The sequence below is a fragment of the Colias croceus genome, chromosome 6, assembly GCF_905220415.1.
Source record: "Colias croceus chromosome 6, ilColCroc2.1".
Classification (NCBI taxonomy): domain Eukaryota; kingdom Metazoa; phylum Arthropoda; class Insecta; order Lepidoptera; family Pieridae; genus Colias; species Colias croceus.
The window spans coordinates 5259669-5283886 of record NC_059542.1 but is presented as its reverse complement, the minus strand read 5'-3'; the positions used below and the strand labels follow the sequence as shown (position 1 = coordinate 5283886).

Sequence of the window (24218 nt, the reverse complement as noted above, 5' to 3'; positions counted from 1 at the left end):
CAGCCATATAGAAAAGTCGAGTTTGAGTTTTGACAGTCACAGATACAGAACGTGTCTTTTTTGCGATATATTTGCCTTATCATCCGAGACACATGTAGGTAGGCGCTTTCTGCTTACTATCTATAAAATTATGACCGATTTTTTCACATCTACCAGGCGTTCCTTCACTTCCGTGACGTCTCAACTTTTTGGAGCTCGGTGTTATGAAATTTGAAGTCATTAAATAAAATTATGGACTTTTGAAGTGAAACAATCTTTAGGCATAGTTTCACTACTGACTTTTTCAATCCAAAACATGTGGTGTGTACAAACCTTAAATCAAAGTGTCAATGTCAACTGTCAGAAAATAATGCATGTTTTCATTAAAGAAGAAGAATACCTACTTCAACAGCTCACAGCTGTTGAAAATTGAAATTCGTATTTTATAATGTAAACGGTTTCGTAGTTGTAAAATACATAGTTTCAAACTTTGAAGTTTAATTTTTAAATGTAAATTATATTTCTATACATCAAGGAACACTGCACAAAAGTATTAAGACAACTTAATAATGTTGAAATCATTTATTTTTGTATGTTTAATTCTTGGTGCACAACAATGTTCCGCTCAAATGGGACCAGATCCTTGGGATGAAGTAAATAACCAGATAAACATAAATGAAGACAATCTTCCTCCAGATCTAAGATTGCCGAAAAAGGTAATAAAAATTAAAACGGAATCTAACCAAGGAATGAGTGATTGGTTTTACAAACGTCTGTTGACAATAATCCTGAAAAGCGGGCAAAAGAAGGCAAGTATTCTATAAACTCCCATATAGTGGCTTTAAATGTAATGTTAAAATCTATTTATCCCTTGAACTTCCTTATTTCTAGGAAAATGACGACAGTACAATTGATATATCTTTACAAATGAAATATAGCCAAGAGCAATTGAATGTTCTTGATGAGTACATAACATCAAGTAATGCTATTTCAGAAGAAATGTTCCGGAGATCAATTGCATATGTAGAGGAATCTATATACAAACCTTCAATAACTGAAAAAATTGCAATGGCCTGGAGTGAATATGTTTACACATATTTAGTAGAGTATAAGGTAAAGATTTCCTTTTATGAATAAAAAAAGATGTGTGGCACTTGGAGACTGCCGCGGTAAAGCTATTGCATAGCTTAAAAAGTATCCCTGCTGTGCCAGTTGGTGTGGGGGGTGTTAGGTTATTTTCGTTACGGAATCGAAATCATTCTCCATGCTTAATGCCCACGATAGAAACTATGCGAGAGCTTAAAATAAAAAAAATAACAGTTCTTTCCAAGTAATCAATATAAACCAAACTTTAATTTCCTATTTGTATCAATAAAAAATTTTAATGATTTCAGGATTATCTCACATGGGGTTTCAGTATTCTTGCATGTGTAGCAAGTACATTTTGGTTGTGGCGGTACATATCCTACAGACACATATTAATTTGTCTAGCTGTAGCACTGTACCTATATGAAGCTTTCATTTCCTATAAAGTAAGTATATATAACAATATTATCTTAAAGTTTATGCAACTATTTTCATTAATATCAGCCAATGACAAATTATGGTCAAAATGATAATATGCGTCGTTAGTAGAATTTGCGATGCCTTACCCTATATAATGGCATTTAAAACTAGACTAATGAATTAATAATTAATGTAAATATTTAAAAAGTTAAATGCAGTAATAAACTATTTCATATCTTGAAGACAAAGAAGTCCTTAAACTAAATTCTGTGATCAACCTTGTGCCCACTCATACTCATACCATTTTTCATTAGTCACCATTGAAAAGAGATTTATTTTATTGTCTATTGACAATATATCTATTGACTAAAATAAACTGATTCTATTTTTATTTTAAAGTTCTATTTTTAACTGATTTTGATTTTAACTGATTCTTTTTTTAGTTTATCGAACTATAACTGTTATATTTGTTTCTGGTCATAGGAAGCAGAAAAAGAAGAAGTAACAAGGTTTTTATCAGCTGTAAATGCATGCAAATGGTACTTTTGGACGTCAAACTGTGAAGTTACACCACCAGACCCACTTATAATGTTGAAACATATGAATCCTTTGAAAATAGGCATCAGAATGTTTACAACCATTATATCTGAACCCATGATTACGATTAGTGCCACTGTGAACACTATGCTTAATGGGATCACAGGTAATAGCTAATTGGCAATACATTTATTAAATAATTTATTGAAGTGAAACTTTTTTAGGAGCGCTGAAAGTAAAATTTCAAGGTCCCGTCATGGCAATACCGTCACGTTATGGAGAAAAGATTCAAAGATACCAACATCGTCGGACTTTGGTATCTTTGAATCTTGCCAAAGAAGTTTCACTTCTGAGACGTGTGCTCGGCACACACGCTTTTTTTTGGATGCAACTATGATCATTTTATAATAATACTTGTATTTTGTTTCAGCTGATCTAATGTACCCATTCAACAAGATTGTACAAGGAATTCTCCTTCTAGTTTTTAATGCCCTACTCATAATGTTGCTAGTTAGTATTATTTTCAACTTCATACTGAACATACCATTTCAACTAAACTTCTTTAACATATTGAGTATTGTGTTACCCAAGCGCTACAGGACTGTTGAAACACCCGTGGAAAGAAATCCAACTATAGAAGGCGATAGAATAAGTGGCGAAACATTAAATAGGTTTTTGGATTTGTGTAACAAAGCCTTAATTGCCACACAATCAAATAGTACACATAGTCATAATTTGGCCATTACAAACCCAGGGCATAGCTCTATACGAAGATCGGCCAGTACTGGCAGATTGCAAAGCTTACCTTCAAATATAAATAATAACAGTAACGCTAAGAATAATGAAAGTCTCTCTAAAAAAACAAGACATAATGGAAGTGGTGATGCATGATATGCTTCATTGTAAAATTGTTTTCTACAAGTGTCTTGAAAAAATTGTGTGTAAAAATTATTCAAAAAATAAGAATGGTGCTTCTTATATTTGACTAGGTACCTACTGCTATTTACATCACTACATAGTATAAAACAAAGTTGCTTTCTCTGTCCCTATGTCCCTTTGTATGCTCAAATCTTTAAAACTACGCAACGGATTTTGATGCGGTTTTTTTTTAATAGATAGAGAATTCAAAAGGAATGTTATAGTATATAATTTATTAGGTTTTAGACAAAGCGGGCGAAGCCGCGGGCGGTCAGCTAGTTAATAATATTACTTGAAATGTTAAACAAAAAAGCAGCATTACCATCATGTTTTCGAATAGATTGGTATTAAAAATCTTCCTATCCCATTAACTTGGATATTAGTTATTTATTTTCATGTACAAATTTTGCACAAGATATTGTGTTGAGATAATCATGTATATGTCGCAGTCATCTGGTTGAATCTTCTATTCAGACTAGCACGACGAAATTTTTAAGCGCCATATTAAATATAAATAGGCAAACTAAAACAAAATTTATGATATTTTAAAATAAATTGTGGTAACTTTGCACAACGCACAGCTTTGTTTATAATTGTCTAGGTGTAAAAATTTGATGTAATGAATAATGAATTATGTTTTTTATAAACTGTACTTAACTGTGATATTATGCGCTTCATTAATTATTAATCATGTTTATGTTTAAGGATTTTGTAAATAAATAAACAGCAAAATATTTTATATTTTATTTCGTGATGCCTTATTGAGAAAGTGTTACAAGATAAATTAAAAAATATAATAATTTAATTGAAATATTCGTTTCGGATACAAGAAGCAGAATTTTTTTATAAAAGATACAACTGTATCTAGGGACGAAGCAAATTCTAATCTTACATTCTATGCTATTGGTCAACAAACATTCGCAACCTCATAATAAATAACATTTTAACAAAATATGTACAACATCACTTCGAGTGCACAGAGACCCCTAACTGTCGCACGTTGCCAAGCTTCGACCGCTTCCCCGAGGCGCCTACTTCCACCTACTCTACGTCTAAGGATCTACCGCAGTATCTTCTACACTCGCAATTTTATGGATCACGCTAAATATACAAATATGATTCATAAATTTTAATTATTATTATTGAATTGTTTGAATCCACAATTTACAAGTGAGTTGTAAAACTCATATTGTTAAGATTAAAATAACAAATCTTACAATGCTTTTTAAAATCACAGAAAAAATAGTGAAATTAAAACTTGAGTTTTACTTGATGTAGACTCATTGAGTTCCACTCCGCATGAACGCAGAAAAAATGAAATAGGTATAGGTAAACCAGAATCTGATGGCAATTAGGGAAATCAAAATTTAGAGTGTGCAACCCTGGGGAAAATGGACTGAACGATCTTGATACTGCTTATTTTTTATTTTGATCTCAATATAATTAGTCACATTACATAAGTGGACAATACTGTTCTTAATAATGAGATATCCACTTAATATTATGTAGGTACATACTTACATGTATAATATACAATTATACATATTACTTTTATACAGGTAATACATATTATTATTTACACATACCTATATTTGTATATTCATTACCAGTATGCCATGTGAAAATATCGATATAATGATATAATGTAGATCAAAACTGCTTATAATTTTTTAAAATAAAATAAAACTATGTTTATTTTCGTAATTATTAACAGATACACACATTATAAAATTGACTTGGACAGCTTGGACTTGACGAATAGCCGTATTGGAAACTCCTGTAATAAGTTTTCATAAAATTATATTCTAATCAACAAACAATATTATAGTTACCTACATATAATATTTTGTAATTTAAAGTATCAAAACGGGTAAGTCCAATTTACCAATAAAATCTTCAAAATTGAAAATTGTGATGTGTTTGACCCTTCTTCATCGAATGTTTTTCTATAGACATTATAAACAAGACCTCTTGCTTGTGATCGCAGCGGCTTTTTCGACATTTTCGAAGATTTTTTAGACAAAATCCTAAAAATTATTCATCAACTGCAAAAAAGACAAATAATTTGACAAACAATTTGATAGTTGTCAAATAAGTTGCCACATGAAAATCTTTTATTTCTTAAATATAAATATGCCATCAGATTCTGGTAGACCTATATCTAACTAAATTCACAAATTTACAGAATATTAAAATTAGACATCACCAAACAAGAAATATATTTATATTTTACCACGAATCATACGCCAAAGATTTGTAAAAGAAATGTATAGGTAAGTATGTATAATTATTAATAATGAAAAAATAAAAACAAATTTCGCCATTAATTCTAATTTAAAGCTTCGAATGAATTTTATCAAACCGAACTGAAGATATCTCAACTAGTGTAAATATTGTGTTTTAACCAAAAATTTTGTTAACCATAAATAATAATTAGGTACATAATATAGAGTGAATACTACTTCTAGATTCACATTCGAATTATATAGTAAGTACCTACACCTACGTGCTTTTGGATGGCTTTTGGCAGTATTTCGTGTGACCTGGGTCACTCACTTGCATGAAAATATTCGTACAAAGTAATTATTTTGTTATGTACACTCATGTATGGAAAAAAATATTTTATATTTTTAGGTTTTCGTATTCATGCGAATGTGAGTGACCGGCAATTTGCGACTTGCCATTTGCCGCTCAATGTTGCTTCGGGATCATCAATCACTTGAGGTTTGAAGAAATGGTTGAAAAAAATTCGTGAAATATGGTCTTGTATATTTTAGCAATAGGTATTTGAAAAGTTTGTCATAACAATACTTATGTTTTTTTTTTAAATATCAGGTATTTTTTTTAAGTTTAATTCGAAAAAAAGTAATATTTTAGTGTAAAACTTCAACAAATATTGCAAAATTTGGAAGGGAGGAAAAAAATTCATCATGATGGAGGGGATTTAAAAAAATAAAATAATTATAGGTATTACATACCTATTATGTGATTATACACGACTCTTGGCGATGTTTAACAACGTTATGCGACGTTTAAAATAAAATATACATAATGTTAGAAATCATGAATGAGAATGAATGCTATGCTCAAATTAAAGAGTCGCTTGATTTTTATCAATTCTAATTCTTTTGAATTAAAAAAAATGAATGTTATTTAAATATCCTTGCCTCGGAAACATGATACATAATCCTAGAATTATTTTTAGACACAAAGAAACATTTTATAGGTATCCTATTTATTTTCCAGAAAACCTTTAAAGCTATAAATAACGAAATAACCACAGCAAAGTCCCTACTCGCTGGACTTGATGCTAAATAGGTAATAATTATTCCTTACACATTTTTTTAAAGACAAAAACGACTTCTCTATGATTCAAACTATTTCAATATTATTGCCATAAACGTTATTTTGCACCTTTATGAGGATTTAATTTTATTTCGATAAATTTTAATTTTAAAAGATCTGACAAAAATTCTTACCTTCATGGATCATCTTGTAACAATCTTACTGAATATAAAAAATATTTATTTCGTTGCATTATGAATAGAATGTAGTCATACCTTATATTTAATCAAATGACAATAACTAACCGTTCATTGTTGATATAAATTTAATAAAATAAAAAAATACAATGCAGATAAAAATGATGCATCCATGAAAGTAAGAAATTGAATTATAAGCTCACTTGTTCACTACACTACCTGTAGACTAATTTAGAGAATATGGAAATTTTAATATTACATATTTTCAGAACATGCTGATAGCTTATAGATTATTGAAAGAAGATTGAATTCAGGAAAGACATGAAAACGACGCGTAATAAAGAATTAACGAATTTTAAAGGAATGTTCTATGCCATATACAGTTTTACGATATTTAACATCATCAGGAAAGGTTATTTGGGAAATTTATTATGGAATGAATCAAATGTAAATTCCTACATATTAAAAATAAAAATTTACAATTACAAGTTTGCATAGACAAGAGATAGAAGACAAGTTATAAAAACAAGTATAATCTAACATATACAGTGACACACATCAAACAAAGATATCTCTACAATAATGGAAAACATCAAACAACTTTAAACAACATTGGTCCAGTTACAACAATTTAATGTAACAATGATTTTATCCATCAATGTGTACATAATATTCTTAATTATTATATGTGCCCATGTAACAATAATTCCAACGCGGGTGTCTTGCTTTAAAGGTTAATAAAGGTCTTGACAACACTTAAAATTATACAAATTGTTTATAAATATATAAATAATTATAAAAATGCACAACATTTCAGGGATATTATTTAAATTATATTTTAGTAATAAGCGTTTGGGTCATGCGAGCTTATTTAATAAAACTGGCAACTGCACAATCATGTTTCTAATTCTTAATTATTCCTCTCTATAACCAGCATACACAATAATAATAATAATAATCGACTGACTAGATAAATTTGTAACTATGGACAATTCTAATTAGATATGTTAGTGAACGATATCAAATAATGTGCACTAATGACTAGCGATAGCTACGATTAATATATTAAATTTAAAAATTTAATTTATAGTCAAAATATTATAGGGAATATAATATGGCGTTTAGTCATTGTGAGATATACTGACTACTTTAAGGTGTCGCTATAAGAGTTCCAGATCAGTTGGCTGTTGGTATAATCTATCTAAATTTGTCATTTTCTTTAATTAATCAGTCACACGCTTTAGAAACGAATCAGTTTTTTTTTTTTTCATTTAGTTATACACTTGGAACTGGCATGTGTACGGAATTTCAAGATGATTTTTACGATGTAAACATTTTAGATATTTGGCACATAATATGTCTCTCACAATGACATAAATCATCTTATAAGCTTTCCTTCCTACGATAGAAGTGGAGTTTACTATTTCAAAGTCACATATGATTTGCTTAATGTTATGACTAATATAATACTAAATTGTATGTATTTTTGTAATCTCACGATGTTAATGCTAAATTATTAAAGCATATTTTATGTTTATAAACTAAAAAGTTATAACGGCACTGAAATAATTAATACTTATTTAAGAAACAACCAATAGCAATTGTTTGACGGTTGCTATAATATGTATTGATACGTCGAGAAGCATATTTGACGGGCTCCTATCAGTATTCCGATTTTCAGGTACTGAATACTTAACGCAAACATGACATTTAATTAATTATTATTTGTCAGCGTACATATATAATTTAATAACAGTAGTCCTAGAGACTTCATTTCGTTGTATTTTCACACTAACACTCGGAATAACTTCACGACCTTAGCGTCTCAGTCATTATAGGTCTACTAACTTATCCGTGAAGTGGCAATCATATATAAAATGTCCCTTCAAGTAACATTTACCATTCTACCGATTATGTTACTAAAGCTGTAATCTTTTCACTGACCTTTTTAGAAACGTGGCTCGGTCTTGTATATTTTAGCAATAGGTATTTGAAAAGTTTGTCATATACAATTCATGAAACGCAATCCAGCTTTGGATATTCGTTCTTTATTATTATTGACAGAGAAACTATCATTACTTTCTTTTGTATAATTAGTACATTACAAGTTTTTCAAATATGGCAACCCTACCTTAAACGTCGCGCGCAGTTTACAGATAAGTTAGTCTTCCTATACTCATATATAGATAAATATGTAACTAGTGTAAATAAGATAATTTTTAGTTATAGCAAAATATATATTCTACAATGTCAATACATCGCATAAACTAACATTATAATAGGCATGATAATACTTATTTAAATGCGACTTGTCCTGTGCTTAACTAATGAAAATATGGATTTAAATGACTAGAACTGTGACTTAGTTAGCACTAACAGGCAACATTATGATATACAATATATCATAAAAAAAATAACTCGTTTGTTGTACTCTCTAGCGATTTTTAACTTTTTTATAAAGTAATTCGTTTTTTTTATAAATGTATATATATAACATAATGCTGCTGGTTATTTTATAAATAAGGTGGGATATTACATAAGAAGTAAATTTTATCTACATCAATAGGCATTTTTCCCTCCCACTCGCCGATCCCTCACCTCCTTCCTTAACATTTTTATCTTTTTTCTTTTTTCCTTTACCATCAACTTGGAGAGAGACATTTCTGTTCTTTTCCATATTCAGTAATTCCTGCAAGAAAAGAGAATAAATTGTAACTTCCAAACAAATTAGTTACTTTAGGAACAAACATTCATAAATAATAATATAGGTACAGAACCTACGCTGAATGCAGAATAGGTACAAAATTGTGCTGGTTTGTTATGAGAATGCATCTATGGTATTTTATATTATATATCAATATAAAAAACCTTATATCGCTTTGATTATAATATTATTAAATCAAACTATATTCTAAAGATTCAAGTGTTTGATTCCCATAGAAACAGTCTGTTCAATAAATGTTGCCAAACGTAAAAAAATTGTTAAAAAAATTATTACCTGAAATAATTGAGTGACATTGTGATTGGTTTTCGCCGAGGTCTCCATAAAGGACACGCCCCACTCTTGCGCCTGCGCCTGCCCCTCTGCAGCGGAAACCTCTCGAATCTCAGGGCTCTCGTCGCACTTGTTCCCTGCCAACATCACTGGAATGTTTGGAAGATCGGCGCCCTTTATTTCCCTTATCGTTTGCCATATGGGCTTCAGCTCTTCCAGCGATTGCCGACTGCTCACAGAATACACGAGTATGAAGGCGTGACCCTGAAATGTGTTTTGTTCAGTTAGTATTATTTCATTAATCATTCAGTGATCTTTTCGTTCGTATTTAAGAGTTTTTCCCGGTTGCATGATACCAAGCATACAATGCAGATTCGTCGAATGTAGGTATGTTTCATCGCGATAAAGGGAGTGCACACTGCACTGTGGGTGAGTTTTGAGGTCGAAAAGGGCGATTTTCCATCACCATTTTTATAAACTAGGGATTAGTTTATAAAATGGGCGTTCCAATATAACTCCGATCACGATTAAATCAAATACATATTTAAAATTTTTATCATTAAGCACCAACAGGCAATAGCTAGGATGAATTTCACTCTGAGAGTTGATTTTGAATTGCTACGAATGCCCTTACAAATGCCTTTAGTACAAAAAGCTTTCTCGTCTATGAGATTAAAACTTACACAGATAAAATAACAACAATTCAACATACTTTATTTCCACAATATCAAAACCTACTTATTCATTGTACCATGTAAAGTTGGTTCAGTTATTTCTTACTAACACAAAAGTATACAATATTCAAACAATAATAACAAAGGTAACATAGAACATTTTCGAAATAAAACTTACCTTGCTGATTGATAGCCTCTGCATGGCTGGAAATTGATGTGAACCGGTTGTGTCAGTTATTTGTAGAGTGCATATTGTTTTATTGCTGCTTATAACCTGAAAGCAATAAAAAATATTTTCTAAGCAACGGATTTATAAATAGCTAGCTTTCCGCCCGCGGCTTCGCCGGCTATGTCTAAGACCTAATAAATTATATTCTAATAAAACCTTCCTCTTGAACCTCACTCTATCTTTTAGAAAAAACTGCATTAAAATCCATTTCGTAGTTTTACAGATTTAAGCATACTGTTTTATACGTAGACAGAAAAAGCAACACTGTTTTATACGTAGTGAGAATGAAATGACGGACTTGTCGCTATTGCTATTTTTGGTGATCATAAAAACTGAATAAGAGATTGATTAATTTAATCAGTGTTTCACATAAAAATTATAACTATACCGCCTAGAATCCAGAAATACATAAATGACAGATATAAAATCCGGGCTAAATAATCGTAATCACATAGCATATTCATTAATAAAGCTTGATAAAGAGATGATGTGTATTCAGAATCATAATCATGAAAACAAAAAAATCTCCATTAACTATTATGATTGCAAAACTTGACTATACATAATATTATGTGGACTATGATATGATATTCTTTGCTTACAACTAAATATTGTCAGAATGCCAAACAATTTTGGCAACACACCATAGTACATTAATTTGTTTTGATATTGATTTTTCAATAAACATGTGAATTATTACGTCTTACTATAAATGAAACTCATATTTTAATCTCAAGATTTAGAACCAGAATAGGGGCAAGGTTTTTATTACTTGCAACATAGGATAGAATTTAGCCTTAGAAATATTATATTACATACTAGCGGTCCGCCCCGGCTTCGCCCGTGGTACATATTCACGTTTTCTCTACATAAGAACCATCCTCGTACTTCAAGGAATATAATAAAAAAAGAATTATCGAAATCGGTTCAGCCGTTCTCGAGTTATGGAATTACAACGAAAAGTGGCATTGATTTTTATATATTAGATTATTACATATGTTATTTTTTTCAATTCATTGTTTTAGACAAATTTTATTACTGATCATATGAACATTTTAAATGTCCGGCATAAGTGCAGTATAATATGTTATTAAAAAAATTACAACTAACTACAACCATTTTATCTCACCTCCATCAAATTTTGGTTAATAAGTTACATACATCTTTAAGGAAAAAATTAACAAGTATACTTTACACCAATGAAACGCAAATGGAACATTTTATTTTATCTATTCAATTTTTTTTTATGTATAACTACCAATAAATAGCAATTCTGGTCAAAGGGAACTTAATTGCAGAAATATGATTGCCACATCATATAATGTATTGAATATTTTAAATACACAATATAAAGCTTTAAAACTTATTACATACATAAATCTAGCAGACTCAAATCCTTATTACATATATAGAAAAACAATTAAGTAATACATATAAAAATTAAAATAAGTCACATTCAATGAAGTAATAAATAATAATGATGATATTTTTAATTTTTATATAAAATCAAAATTTTCAACTTGGCATTTGAAAATATTTTTGGATACAGAGAAAAAAAAGTTTGTCTAGGGCACAATATTAATTTGTTAGGTACCTATGTTGAATTTCTATACTTTCAGTGGACAGTGTTGCCAACATTTCGCCATTTAGGCTACTCAGATCGAGAATCGGCGACAGAAATATCTAAAAGGCGACTGGTCGCCAATTAGGCTACTCTAGGGACAATCTTTTTTTATGCTACCTAGTAGGTAAATAGGCATACGGCCGGTATCAGAGTGTTATGAACATATTATAAATAAATTGATAAAAACTACATTTTAATTTATTCATGGTGTTTGGGCTACTTTAGGCTACTAGTTACTACAACTGAAATTCGGCGATTTAGGTTACTTCATGCATGAGAAACATTAGGGCCAGATCTGTTTGCAACACTGTTAGCAGATACATAATATAGGATTCATGTGAAACAAAAGCCTCAATAGCGAATTTCTAGAAGAAATTGCGTATTTTTGGTAATAATTAATTGTTATTCAATACCAACAGATTCAACAAATAACTACGATAATAAAAAAAAAATACCTCAACATACCTGTCTATAAGTATCTTCGATCGTCGGTATATATGATTCTCTGAATGTACCTTTGACGAAACGTAGCACAAGAGAACTTTTTCCTACGCCACCCGCACCAAAAACTACAACACGGTAATCATTGCTTTGCTCCGGCATTACTAGTTTTAATAAATGAGCCTTTTATGAAAATCAATCATAAAATTCGTTCTGACACAGAGGGAAACTATTTTACAGCATCTTTTGTATTTTTAATGCTTATAAAACAAATATACGTATATGTTACACATTTGATTAGTAGTTTGGATTAATTACGGAAACATAAAAACACATTCTTATTTTTAATTCACAACGCCCAATCAAATACCCCAAGCAGTACAGCGGTACAATTAATACGAATCGTAAAACGCCTACGTTGACACTGACGGCTACCTTAACCTCTTTGCTGACAGCAGGAATGTCAAAGGTTTTTTTTAATTAACTTGTATGGCACCGGACTGGCGGAAATTGCACGTAAAAAATCTCAAAATATACAAAAAGACTTAAAAATATAAGAACTGATTGAGTTTAAATTACCTATCTAAAATAATTCGCTAATATACCCACTGTGTCAACGATACCGTTAGGACAAGTTTCAATGGGCAATAAGAGCGTTTTCATATTATCCGATCCGATATCGGTATCGGACGCCAATAGCCGATACGAGCCGATATCTGATATCGGATACAATTTGCTCTTTCACATCATCCTATATTATCATCAGCGTTGCCAGAATTCTTTAGAGAAAACAAAACAAAACTGCCTTAATATTATTTATATATATTTTTAAAAGGTATGATTTAAAAAAAATCTGATTGATCGTAGTTGTACATACAGTAAAAATAATTACGTTGAAAAAACTGACTTTTTGAAAGATTTTATATTATTACTATTATATATTTGACTGCATATAATCTTGATGTGCTATTTACTAAATAGCGAGCGAGGCAGAATGAGTAAAATAAAAATGATAGACACTAATGTTTTGTAGATACGATTAAATTTAAGAACGAAATATATTTTTGTTTTTATCAGTTCAGCCAATTTCCGTATATTTTAATACGGTATTAAATGGTTGCCATATAAATCGTATTTTTAATGCACATAAATACTTAAATGTATGTTTTCTTAATAAAAGGTTGAAAGTAAAGTAAGGGAGTTTTTTTTTACATTTAGCGCCCTGTATAACTGAAAATACACAAACTAGTGCTTTTTTGCTGTTGGTTAAATGCCTTTTCAAAAATTGAGTTGGCACCACTGAACATTATCGTCCGACAGCTCACGGGCGTCAGATATTACCGCTGGCATATAGGTGTCGGCTCCGATATCCGATATCAAACCGGACAATGTGAAAGACAGACCGTACATAAATCATACATTTACATTTTACTTTAATTACCCCTGATATCGGATAGGCGTCCGATACCGATATCGGACAGGATAATGTGAAAACGCTCTTATATTATTGATTTGCTATTATCTATGGTATTCTTTGTCTATGACAAAAAATTGTTCAAGGCAAGGCAGGGAATGGATTAGAAAATTACAAAATTACAAATGGCTTCCGTTTCCAACTTTCGGCTGCCGTAATTATTTGAGGGCATGGTTTTTTGAAATAAGGTTCGTATTGCTCTGTATAATGATGTTGATATTTTATCGAATTATTCATATTTATTTAAAAGTGTATTAGCATATATTTCCAGGTAAATGTCGTAGCTATTAAACGTGCCGGTTATGCATTAATTTTTTCGTGTGTTTTTTTTAGCGATCATGAGATCCGATTTATATTCATTTAAAGTTTAATTGGAAACATAATACACTCTTATTAAAATTAATGAAATGAAATTATTTCAGATCGTTCAATTAGTCGAAACGAACGTGCATTCGAACGATTTGTAAGGGTACTTATAGGTGCCGATAACCATGGGTATACAAGATCTACAAACGTTTTTAGAAAACGAAGGAGTAGGAGTAGATCTATTTAGAATCGCCAGATCTCATCCTGGCGGATTTAGATTAGTACTTGATGCCGAGGGATGCCTTGACCGTCTTTACGGCGGATATTTTTCTGGTAAGTAGACCGCAAAGCATATTTATATGCGTTGAACGTGATCTATTTATTATATGATGTCAATGAAATTAACATGTTTAAAAGAGTTGCAGTTTAACTTGCCCTATTGCTAGGTATTGGTTTCAATTATTTGGGCCTATAAATAGGTACCTACAATATTAATTATCTATAATATAAAAATGAATCGCAAAATGTGTTGGTAAGCACATAACTCGAGAACAACTGAACCGATTTCGTTAATTCTTTTTTTATTACATTTCTTGAAGTACGAGAAAACGTAAAAATGAACCACGGCTAGTTTTCTATATTTTTAGACAAATTTCCCATATTGATAAAGTATTAATACTGTCCAATTGAAAATAATCAACAATTTTCAATATATTATAAATAGGTGGTAACTTAACTGAATTTATGAACTGTGGTCTATACATATACCTAATTGGAATATAATTACATATTCTATGACAAAAAACATGGGTACTATTTTTTCATTAAATTTCAGATTGGGCTTGTGGAGGCCAATGGGCTAGATGTGTCCAGTTCCTAACAACATTAGCGCAGGCGCTAGCTGAACACCAAGTTGCTCTTTGTATTTGTTTCAATGGGGCCCATCCAACACCACCAGCCTTACCTCAGCACTGGATTCAAACCCAGGCTACATATAGACACAGAGTTAATTCTGTTAGTATTTTTTCTATGATTTGATTACTATAATATCTACATAATATGTTTATTATGGTTTTTTTTTATTTTTTTGTTACTTGGAAAGCTTGAATAAAATCAAACATTATCTTTAAAGGTATTGCGTCACATTGTCACAAAGGGAACACCACCACCCAAAGTATGGTGGGTGCCACCTACAGGACTGCACTCATGCCTCAGAACTGCATTGAGATATCTGAATATTCCAATTGTATGTATTTTGTATACAGTATAAACTTTTTTTAGTCATGTGTAGTTAGAATTTTGGGTTAATTTAATTTGTGTTAATTTAATTTTTCTTATATACAGATGGTATCTTCTGATGATCATTGTCAAGAAGTTGTGGGTCTATGTAGAGAGAAGGCATATGCTGGGTTAGTTGGGTGTTCAGGAGAGTATTTAGTATTCCAGCCACCAAGGTATTTTAGTTCATCGCAATTAAAACTTACATACAGAGTGAGTATAATTTTAACATAAATATATCACTACAAATTACTCTTAAAAGTCCAATCTAAATATTAATTTCTCATTTTAGTCATCTTTGGAGACAAAGGAGTATATGGTTCATGAACTACCTAAAGTATTAGATGTGCCTCAAGATCGTTTGTGCCTTTTTGCTGCACTTCTTGGTGGAGTGATATTGTCTGAACAAAGTCTGACAGACTTCTATAAACGTCTTGGAATTAATCAGAAAAAGGTTTGCTGAATTTTCTTCATCATCAAATTGAACCTTGTAAAATGTTGGGTTATATTGATTTTGCAACTTTTGTTTTTAGCAACAAGTTCCTCCAGAGACGTTAATTAAAACAATCGGCCAGTTTGTCCATGACTTACCTTCGTCAGATATTGATGCTGCTTGCATTGAAATCTTTGGTGATCTGAATGATCTCCGTGCTGCTAAACTTAAACAAGCCGTACAGTATTATTTTAATGGAACCAAAGATGGCTTCCTCAAGTATAGAACCGCTTCTGGTAAGATATAAACTTTTTTGCAAACTGTGTTAATACACTATGTAAGTACATAAAATTGTTTGTCCAATGAAAGGTTAGTTGACTTTCTAGTCTAATTTCATGTCTATCTATAAAGGTAAAGAAGAGAAATCCCAATTTTGTACTACATCTATTTGACTCACTGTCACTATGACAGAAAATATTAATTTTTAAATTTACAGGTCGTCGCCCAAAGAGTAACAAAAAGAACCAAAAACCTGAGATTAGTCCTCAGTCAACTTCAACAGATCTGGATACTTCCAAACTAGCAGCAGAGTCATCAGAGCATGAGGTTAATTTTTTAATATAGCGGTGGTTTTGCTGTGGTCATCCACGCCTTTTACATGTCCATTTATATTGGCATCATATTGATTGGCAAAATAATTTAATACTAGAATTTCACTAGAAATCATTTTAAACTACCATGTGCTGGGGGCTTGTCTGTTTTTTTTTTCTAATTATGTTTTCTATCATCTACATATTTAATTTGTGTATCTATTATTTTTGTGTGAGTTTTAATCATTTACACCTTGGTTTTGTTACTAATCCATCTTATTTGTTATGTATGTTGTTTGAGCACTTGGATAGTTGTCAAAATTGTATCTCGGTAAATTGCAGCAAAAAGGCTTGGAAGATTACAAATTGGCCACAGCAAACGCGTCGATGAACGCAGACTATAGCTTAGAAGAACATTGTCATGAGTTGAGTCATGGAGTGGCTGCTATGACCCTTGAAGCAGATGGAGAGCCAACCAAACCACAGCCAGTTGAGAAAACACACGATAAAATCGAGAAATCAGCATCCAAGGAGGTGTGATAACAAATCCATACTTTTTAGTCTAGACAGAGACAATTCAGGCTAATACTTTAGGCTATACTGATATAATTTTTTGTATTATATCATGAAATAACGAAATTTGTGTTCCATACTACAAATAAACAGACATTGTAATTGAAAACTGATTTCATTTTTAGGGAATTCAAACTGTTAGTGCTAATTTGCAAAGTGAAGATAATTGTCCCAGTGCCCCAGCGGAGGTACTCCGTACTTGTGCGGAGCGCCATACCCGCGGTTTGATGCATCCACAGATGCTTTCCATACTAACTCACAGGCAAATTACTCTGCCCGTATTAATGGAGGATGACAACCACAGGGAAATACCCTCCATACACCATTTCTACAGACCAATACGCCAAAACGTGTATGCTATATTATATAATATGCATCATCACCGGTTTATGGCTCAAAAAGCTAAAGGTATGTGTGTATTCAATTTTTACTGCATATTGATTTTTGGCCCATCTATTGCATTATTTTATACACTGTAATTGACTTCATATTGGTGACAAGTTTTTTTACATTTCTTCATATTGTATTGAAATTCCAGAGGAAGGTACAGCATCTGCTAGCAGTGAACGCCCATGCACAGTACAAGTCGCTGAATGGATTTACTCAAAAGTAAATCCAGGTAAAAGTCCAGAATTTGTACCAGGTGTTGTGCTCGATTGGCCTGTGCCTACTGTACAAAGACTTTGGTTTGGGTAAGCCTAAAGCTATACTTTAATATTCATAAAAGGGTCATAATAAGAAAAATCTATAATTTTGTCTATTTTTACAGAACTGCGCAAGATGACAAATGTCGTCGTATGAGAGCTTTCCTCTCTTGCATGAAATCAGATACACCACTCATGCTAAATACATCTTATGTTCCACAACATCTGCTCATTTTAGCTACTGTGCTAAGGTAATGTTTAAATTTTAAAGTAACATTTTATTGGTTGTTTCCTTAATTCCATCACAGTGAAACAAACTCACATCTTTATATTTTTACAGATTTATCATGACATCTCAGATTCAAATATTAAGACGACAGGAGTTAGATGCATTTTTAGCTACAGCTTTCTCTAGTGATCTCATGAATGCTCTCCATTTGCAGGAGATGACAGTGAGTGGTGTATTGACGTATTTTAAATTCATGCACATTTTAATATATATTTGTTATTCCAACTGAATTTTTTATATATAATCCATCTACATATTTGATTTTCATTAATTTCTAATTAATGAAATAAATTAAGTCTTCGAGGTTTTCCTCTTTAACTTATTCTTCTACTTCCATAAATTATTAAATCTTTGTTTTATTAGTATCACTGAAATTTACATATTGATATAAACTTACATGTGCATTTCTTTCCTTACATATTGCTCAATATAATAAATATTCCACTATAGTATGAAACATAACAATACCAGGTGAACGGCATAAGCTCCCGCGGCGTGCAACTCGGCGCGCTAGTAATGGCCGGCGCTGAAGCCGCCCTGCTCGCTAACGACGCGTGCGGCGCGCCCGTGCCGTGGCTCGTGGCCGCGCCGTGGCTGTACTTCGACGGCAAGCTGCTGCAGCGCAACCTGCACCGCGCTAACCATTGCAAGCATCTCGCGCAGCTCTGTGATAACCACCTGGATACTGTTGTTAAGGTTGGTGATACATATAAAATAATTATTTCACCTTTGTTCCACAAATTTAATGAGGCTCTGGCTCTCTTGTTAGGTATAACATTTAGGTTTAAGGTAAAAAAAGACAAGGTAATCCATACTTATATAATTATATAATATAATAATACTATAAATGTGAAAGTAACTCTGTCTGTCTGTTACTCAATCGCACCTAAACTACTGAACCATTTTTCATGAAATTTGGTATGGAGATATTTTGTTACCCGAGAAAGGACATAGACTACATCTCCATGTTATTCAACAAAATAAATATAATTGTAATGGCTGTTTTGTGTAAAAATATTAACTGTATTTTGTTCTATGATGTATTTTGTAACAGTTTTATTATAAGTACATTTAACTATCAATCTTAGGTGGAGCGTATGAGAAAAGCTATACTGGAGGGTCTAGAAGTGGAGTTCGCTATGCCCCCACTCCCTCTAGTGGGCGTGGTTGGTGAGCCGCTCGGTTGGCGTGGGCGTGGTCGTGGTGCGAGGCTAGAGATCGCCGGCGTTGTTGTGGGACAGTGGGGAGGAGGCAGCTATCCACCACGCGCTACACGATACCCACAGGTGATTTAGATAAATTGCTAATATTGACTGATTTTTGAAATGACTTAACTTTGTTGTCTTTCTTAACTGTGTTGAAAAATTAAATAAATTTTCAAAAATGTATGAATGCCACCAACATTACAAACAACCATAATGTTCATATCCGAGTTTCATTCCTCGTTGCTAATGTCCCTGTTTGCCTGATGTTACACTTTAGGTGTAAAATTAATATTTATTTTTTTATAGCATTCAATTCAATTCAATCTGTTTCAGAAGTGTGTTCTTATCTTTAAAAAGATATATTTATATATTCTGTAGTTTTACGGATGATATATTATGTAGTTAGATAAAAGTTACAGATTATGTAATATTGACATGATTTTACATATTATTTGACATATTATCTTGTCGGTTCTTCTCTATAGATACTGCTTTCCGAATCGGTGGTAAATTTTAAAAATACTTATGTAATGACGATTCGAAAGTGCTACTAAAAGTAGTCTAAAGGCACAAGTCCGAGACGGGCCGCAGACCGCAAACTGCAACAGCAAACTGCAAGCGACACCACTTGTTTCTATGAACATCTATGAATCGCTGCGCGTTGCGTCTGCAGGCAGCAGTGTCGCCGCGCTTGGAATCAATTTCATAGATGTTCATAGAAACAAGTGCTGTCGCTTGCAGTTTGCGGTTGCAGTTTGCGGTCTGCGGCCCGTCTCGGACTTGTACCTTAATTGAATAAATAAATGTTTGAGTTTGAGTTTGATATGCTAAAAAGAGTTGTTATAATTTATCGATCAATTATTATGTAATACTATTGTGTCAGGTGAGCTACGTGGGCTACACGCCGCCGCCGCGCAACGCGTACAGCGGGCGCGGGTGGCGCGGCGGGCGGGGCCGCGGGCGCGGGCGCGGCGCGGTGCAGGCGGCGCGCGGGGGGCGGGCGCGGCGCGCGAGACGCGACACTGACGAACCCGCGCGACCTGCCACGCTCACGGTTAATGGGTGAGTCTATACCACAGAACATATAAAAGAGGTTTGAATGGCAATTCGCCGTTCCTATAAGAACCGGTGTCGCCTGTGGGTGTGACCAAGTCCGCGCAAGTCCGCTTACGGTCGGTCTGGTAGGACAGAAGGTTGATCACCGGACGTTACGCAATGCACTGCCATTACCGCCACCTAGAATCGCTTGAATAGCTTAAACTAGAATGTCAGGACAACACTGATGGCATCAAGGCAACATTGCCTACAGCATCTCTGCTTTGTATCTGCTTTGTGGTCACAGACTTCAAAAGGAGGTTCACAATTTGACTATTTTTATATTATATTGTTTTTATTGGTATTGTTACCACAGAACTTTTGACTGGGTGAACTGATACCAATTACATATTCAACTTACGGATGAACCTTAAGGATGAATGCATAAATTGTTGGGTATTTAATTTTATTTTTAATACAGATGCAATATAAATCTAATCATGAACACAAAATATTGTATATATATAATATGTTTAATATTTAAACATTCAATATTTTCTTTCCAGGAGAACAGTGAGATCTGACGAGATGAGTCCTCCAGCCGACGATGGAAGCCCGCACGAAGACAACAATGTTTTAGACAATGACGCCGAAGGTACCATGCACTTTGGAGAATAATCTCATGTGAATTAAGCGAGCGAGACAAGTCATACACAATATACCTATTAACAATTATATATTCTACAGGAGCACAGCAACAAAAAACAAAGACTGGAAAAAATGCCAAGAAAACCATGGGGAAGGGTAAAAAGAAGAGCGCTGGGAAGGCTGATGTGGCTCAATCCTTGGAAGCCAATGGGCCGCTTGATAAGAACAAGGTGACATCAGAATGAATATCAAATTTCAGCATACGTAATATAAAACCTGCAAGACCATTCCGATTAATCCTCAAGTATCTATTGATGACCTATTCCAATTTATTTTAGGTGGCGGAGCAAACTAATATCTCTGATAAGGAACATATTGGTCAGGGTGACGCGCCTGTTTCTAATTAAATTATTTTTATTTTAACGAGGTAATTATTATGTATTTATTTACAGTCTTTTTATAGCATACTATATTTATTTCGTCTTTTTCTGTAGTTCTGTAGGTTTTGTAATGCCAATGATCATTACAATTGACTTGTTTCATCTCGAGTTGTAAAAACAATACCTGGCCTTAGCCAGAACAATATACTAAGACACCGGTTTTGGGCAACACTATTGCAGTAAGATAGCACGTATCTCGTAATTTAGCAATGTAACATTACAATGGTATAAGAATTAATATTGTTGCCGATAAGTTGACACTAAAGTATACGTGCCTAAACATCTAAAAGACTTCCCGATGTTGAGACTGATTTTATATTAATTCGACACATTTAGTGTTAAATTAATCGTAATTTCGAAGAGAATCTGACAAAAAGAGCGAATTTTAACGCTTTTATCCGAACACGACTTTACGCTCAGGGTGTTTTGTCTAATATTGTGACGAGAGCTATACAATAAAAAAATATCCGTTTCAAAAGTGACAAAATAACGAGTCATTAGCTTTTTGAGGTGTATAGATTGTCTTTAAAAAAGATAAACGCCTCGACATCCATTACGTGACAAGTGATATTTAGTGAATATATATTTAAATTATCAAGTTGATTCTTAAGTCATGTTTTATTAAAAGTGATATGACTTAGTAGGTAATGTGTTTATTTTAGCATATGAATAACTGAGTCGGCATTATTTATTTACACATAGTATATTTACAATTTACCAAAATGTCTTATTTTTAAGCTCGGTTTGGTCTATGAAATCCATTATAAATTATATAACAATAAATATTATATTTTTTCTTATCATTAAATAAAATATTATTTGTAACATATAATGTTATCGGTTGATTCACTTTTACACCTACAAATTGTATGATTGTTATTTATATACCTACTCTATAACCTATGTGCATTGTATAAGCCTTGATTCCATATTACAAATATTGTTTAACGATTAAAATATTCTCCTTTTTTATATATATATCGATGATAAAAAAATCTGTTTCTTTACAAATCGATTTCATAGATTAAACCTTATGTATTCAGACTTGTTTTTAGGAAATCTTGGTGTATATTTAGGCGTTATTGAATGAATGTGAGATTGTTCTGTAAATGTATTGTTGTAACATACTCCTGCGAATTATGAGCAATAAACTATTATTTGTTAAAATACGTGCCTTTAATGCACGGATAAGAAATTGCATAATATATGGATCTTTTATGCATAAGCATGTTACAACGATATTGCGTATATTGTTACAGTTGTTGAAAATTTTGTCCTCCCAATATCTTTTGATATACTATTTTCATATGCACTTGTTTGTCGGACATTTGATAACATAGTGGTAGGAGGATGATGAAATTAGGATTAAAAAATCGCATTTATTGATTGATGGTTGGTGCTTTGAAAATTAGTCTGTGGGACTGCCTGAAACGAGTCTGAAACTTATAGATATAAGTCTAACGCTAGACCTTTAATGGAACTGAAAGAACATTCGCGTGTTGAGTTTTCCACATCCTATAGGGTATTATTTCGATAGAATATCGTAGAGTTGTTAGTGATATATTTATATGCATTTTAGGAATCTCAAAACTGCGAATGTTCTTCAATTTATATGTATTTTTGTAAATTTGTTATATTGTTATACTTAAATTTAGCTGGAATGACTTACAAGAAACACATAAGACAAAGTCTTATCGTTTACTCGATTGGTGAATAAAACTGTTAACATCTCAAAGCAACATTCCATATTATCCAATGAAAACGTTCGTAATACCTGTAAAGTACTAAACAGTTGACACCAATAGAGAATGGAACTAATGAAGACTTTACAATTTGGAACGCTTTATTCCCTGGCCGGAACGGAGACAAATATGTTGCCAGAATAACATATTGATTTTAACAAAGGACACAATATGATCAGAACAAGTCGAAAATATACATTGCGACGATACGGTCGTTATAAGTGATCGCCAAACAAAGTATAATGTAATTACGCAACAGACTTTATATCCGTCGCAGAAGCGATCGGAATAGCTCGTACGGCGAGCGGCCGGCGGGCGGCGGGCGGCACGCAACCGCGCCGCCCCCTCGCGAGTAGCTAGCAGTCGTTACGCACGACGCAAACTTATATAAACATTTATATATTATTGCTTGCTTATTCATAAACACAATATTGTAGAGTTAGAATTTTAACTTCAATGTAATTTCATTTTATTAAGAGAATTGTGTAACGTCAAAAGCATGTTTAGTGGGGACGGTTATATTTCATGGGATGCATGTATAAGATTAGACGGTTTATAACTAATGGGCACTATTTACAACAAACTTTTAATCTTACGGAAATTGTATAATAAAATTTCCTTTTATGTTAATGTACCGTATGTGTGCTGCTTAAATGTTTAAATGTCACATATAATATTTCAAAATGTTATAATATTAGCGCTGATTCCGAGAAGGAAGTAGTTTTTATTTTTATCTTAAAACCAATATTCCGTATAGTTTTAGAATATTCAACAGTATACCTTTAAATCCATCTTATAAACTTATTTGCTGACAACGGTCACTTAATATTTGTCAACATATAAAATATATTAGAAGTATTCGTCATATTCATACCTTTTTCGTAATTGAGTAGCAACATGGAACTGTGGCTTTTTGAAAACACTTATAACTTAAATTATAAACTTGCTGTTAGAAAGATGTTAAAACAAAGTTCATTACTGTTTTACTTTATGAACATTAAACTATTGGACGAAATTAAATTGTAAAGAGTTGTATTTGTCTTCAAATAAAAGGTTCCATTTTTATGTGTTGTTTTATTTATTCATTCAAATTTAATCTTTTATGAATATCGGTAATTGTTGTTTCCTCCAGATTTGCTAAGTGATTGATGACTATTTGAGTTGCATCTTTAATAT

At 32.4% G+C, this 24218-nt stretch overlaps 3 protein-coding genes across 3 annotated transcripts; 2 read left to right on the top strand and 1 right to left on the bottom strand.

Moving 5' to 3' along the window:
* The first annotated feature begins 389 nt into the window (after window positions 1-389).
* Window positions 390-3038, top strand: LOC123692914. Its single transcript, XM_045637783.1, has 5 exons — window positions 390-788; window positions 871-1092; window positions 1374-1511; window positions 1969-2188; window positions 2453-3038. The coding sequence occupies exons 1-5, from the start codon at window positions 549-551 to the stop codon at window positions 2911-2913; spliced, it is 1281 nt and encodes a 426-aa protein (XP_045493739.1). The 5' UTR covers window positions 390-548; the 3' UTR covers window positions 2914-3038.
* A 3122-nt stretch (window positions 3039-6160) lies between these two features.
* LOC123692593 (GTP-binding protein Di-Ras2) lies at window positions 6161-12813 on the bottom strand. Its single transcript, XM_045637357.1, has 4 exons — window positions 12410-12813; window positions 10270-10365; window positions 9421-9681; window positions 6161-9111 (listed from the first exon to the last, which is right to left on the bottom strand). Exons 1-4 carry the CDS (start codon window positions 12545-12547, stop codon window positions 8977-8979), a joined length of 630 nt encoding a protein of 209 aa, XP_045493313.1. The 5' UTR covers window positions 12548-12813; the 3' UTR covers window positions 6161-8976.
* A 1125-nt stretch (window positions 12814-13938) lies between these two features.
* LOC123692889 (constitutive coactivator of PPAR-gamma-like protein 1) lies at window positions 13939-24107 on the top strand. The gene is made up of 19 exons (XM_045637736.1): window positions 13939-14047; window positions 14282-14498; window positions 15001-15179; window positions 15298-15411; window positions 15510-15656; window positions 15736-15897; window positions 15977-16172; window positions 16373-16482; window positions 16809-17000; window positions 17165-17447; window positions 17578-17731; window positions 17809-17934; window positions 18024-18135; window positions 18444-18668; window positions 19061-19258; window positions 20061-20239; window positions 20779-20867; window positions 20960-21090; window positions 21199-24107. Exons 2-19 carry the CDS (start codon window positions 14351-14353, stop codon window positions 21265-21267), a joined length of 2814 nt encoding a protein of 937 aa, XP_045493692.1. The 5' UTR covers window positions 13939-14047; window positions 14282-14350; the 3' UTR covers window positions 21268-24107.
* The last annotated feature ends 111 nt before the right edge of the window (window positions 24108-24218 follow it).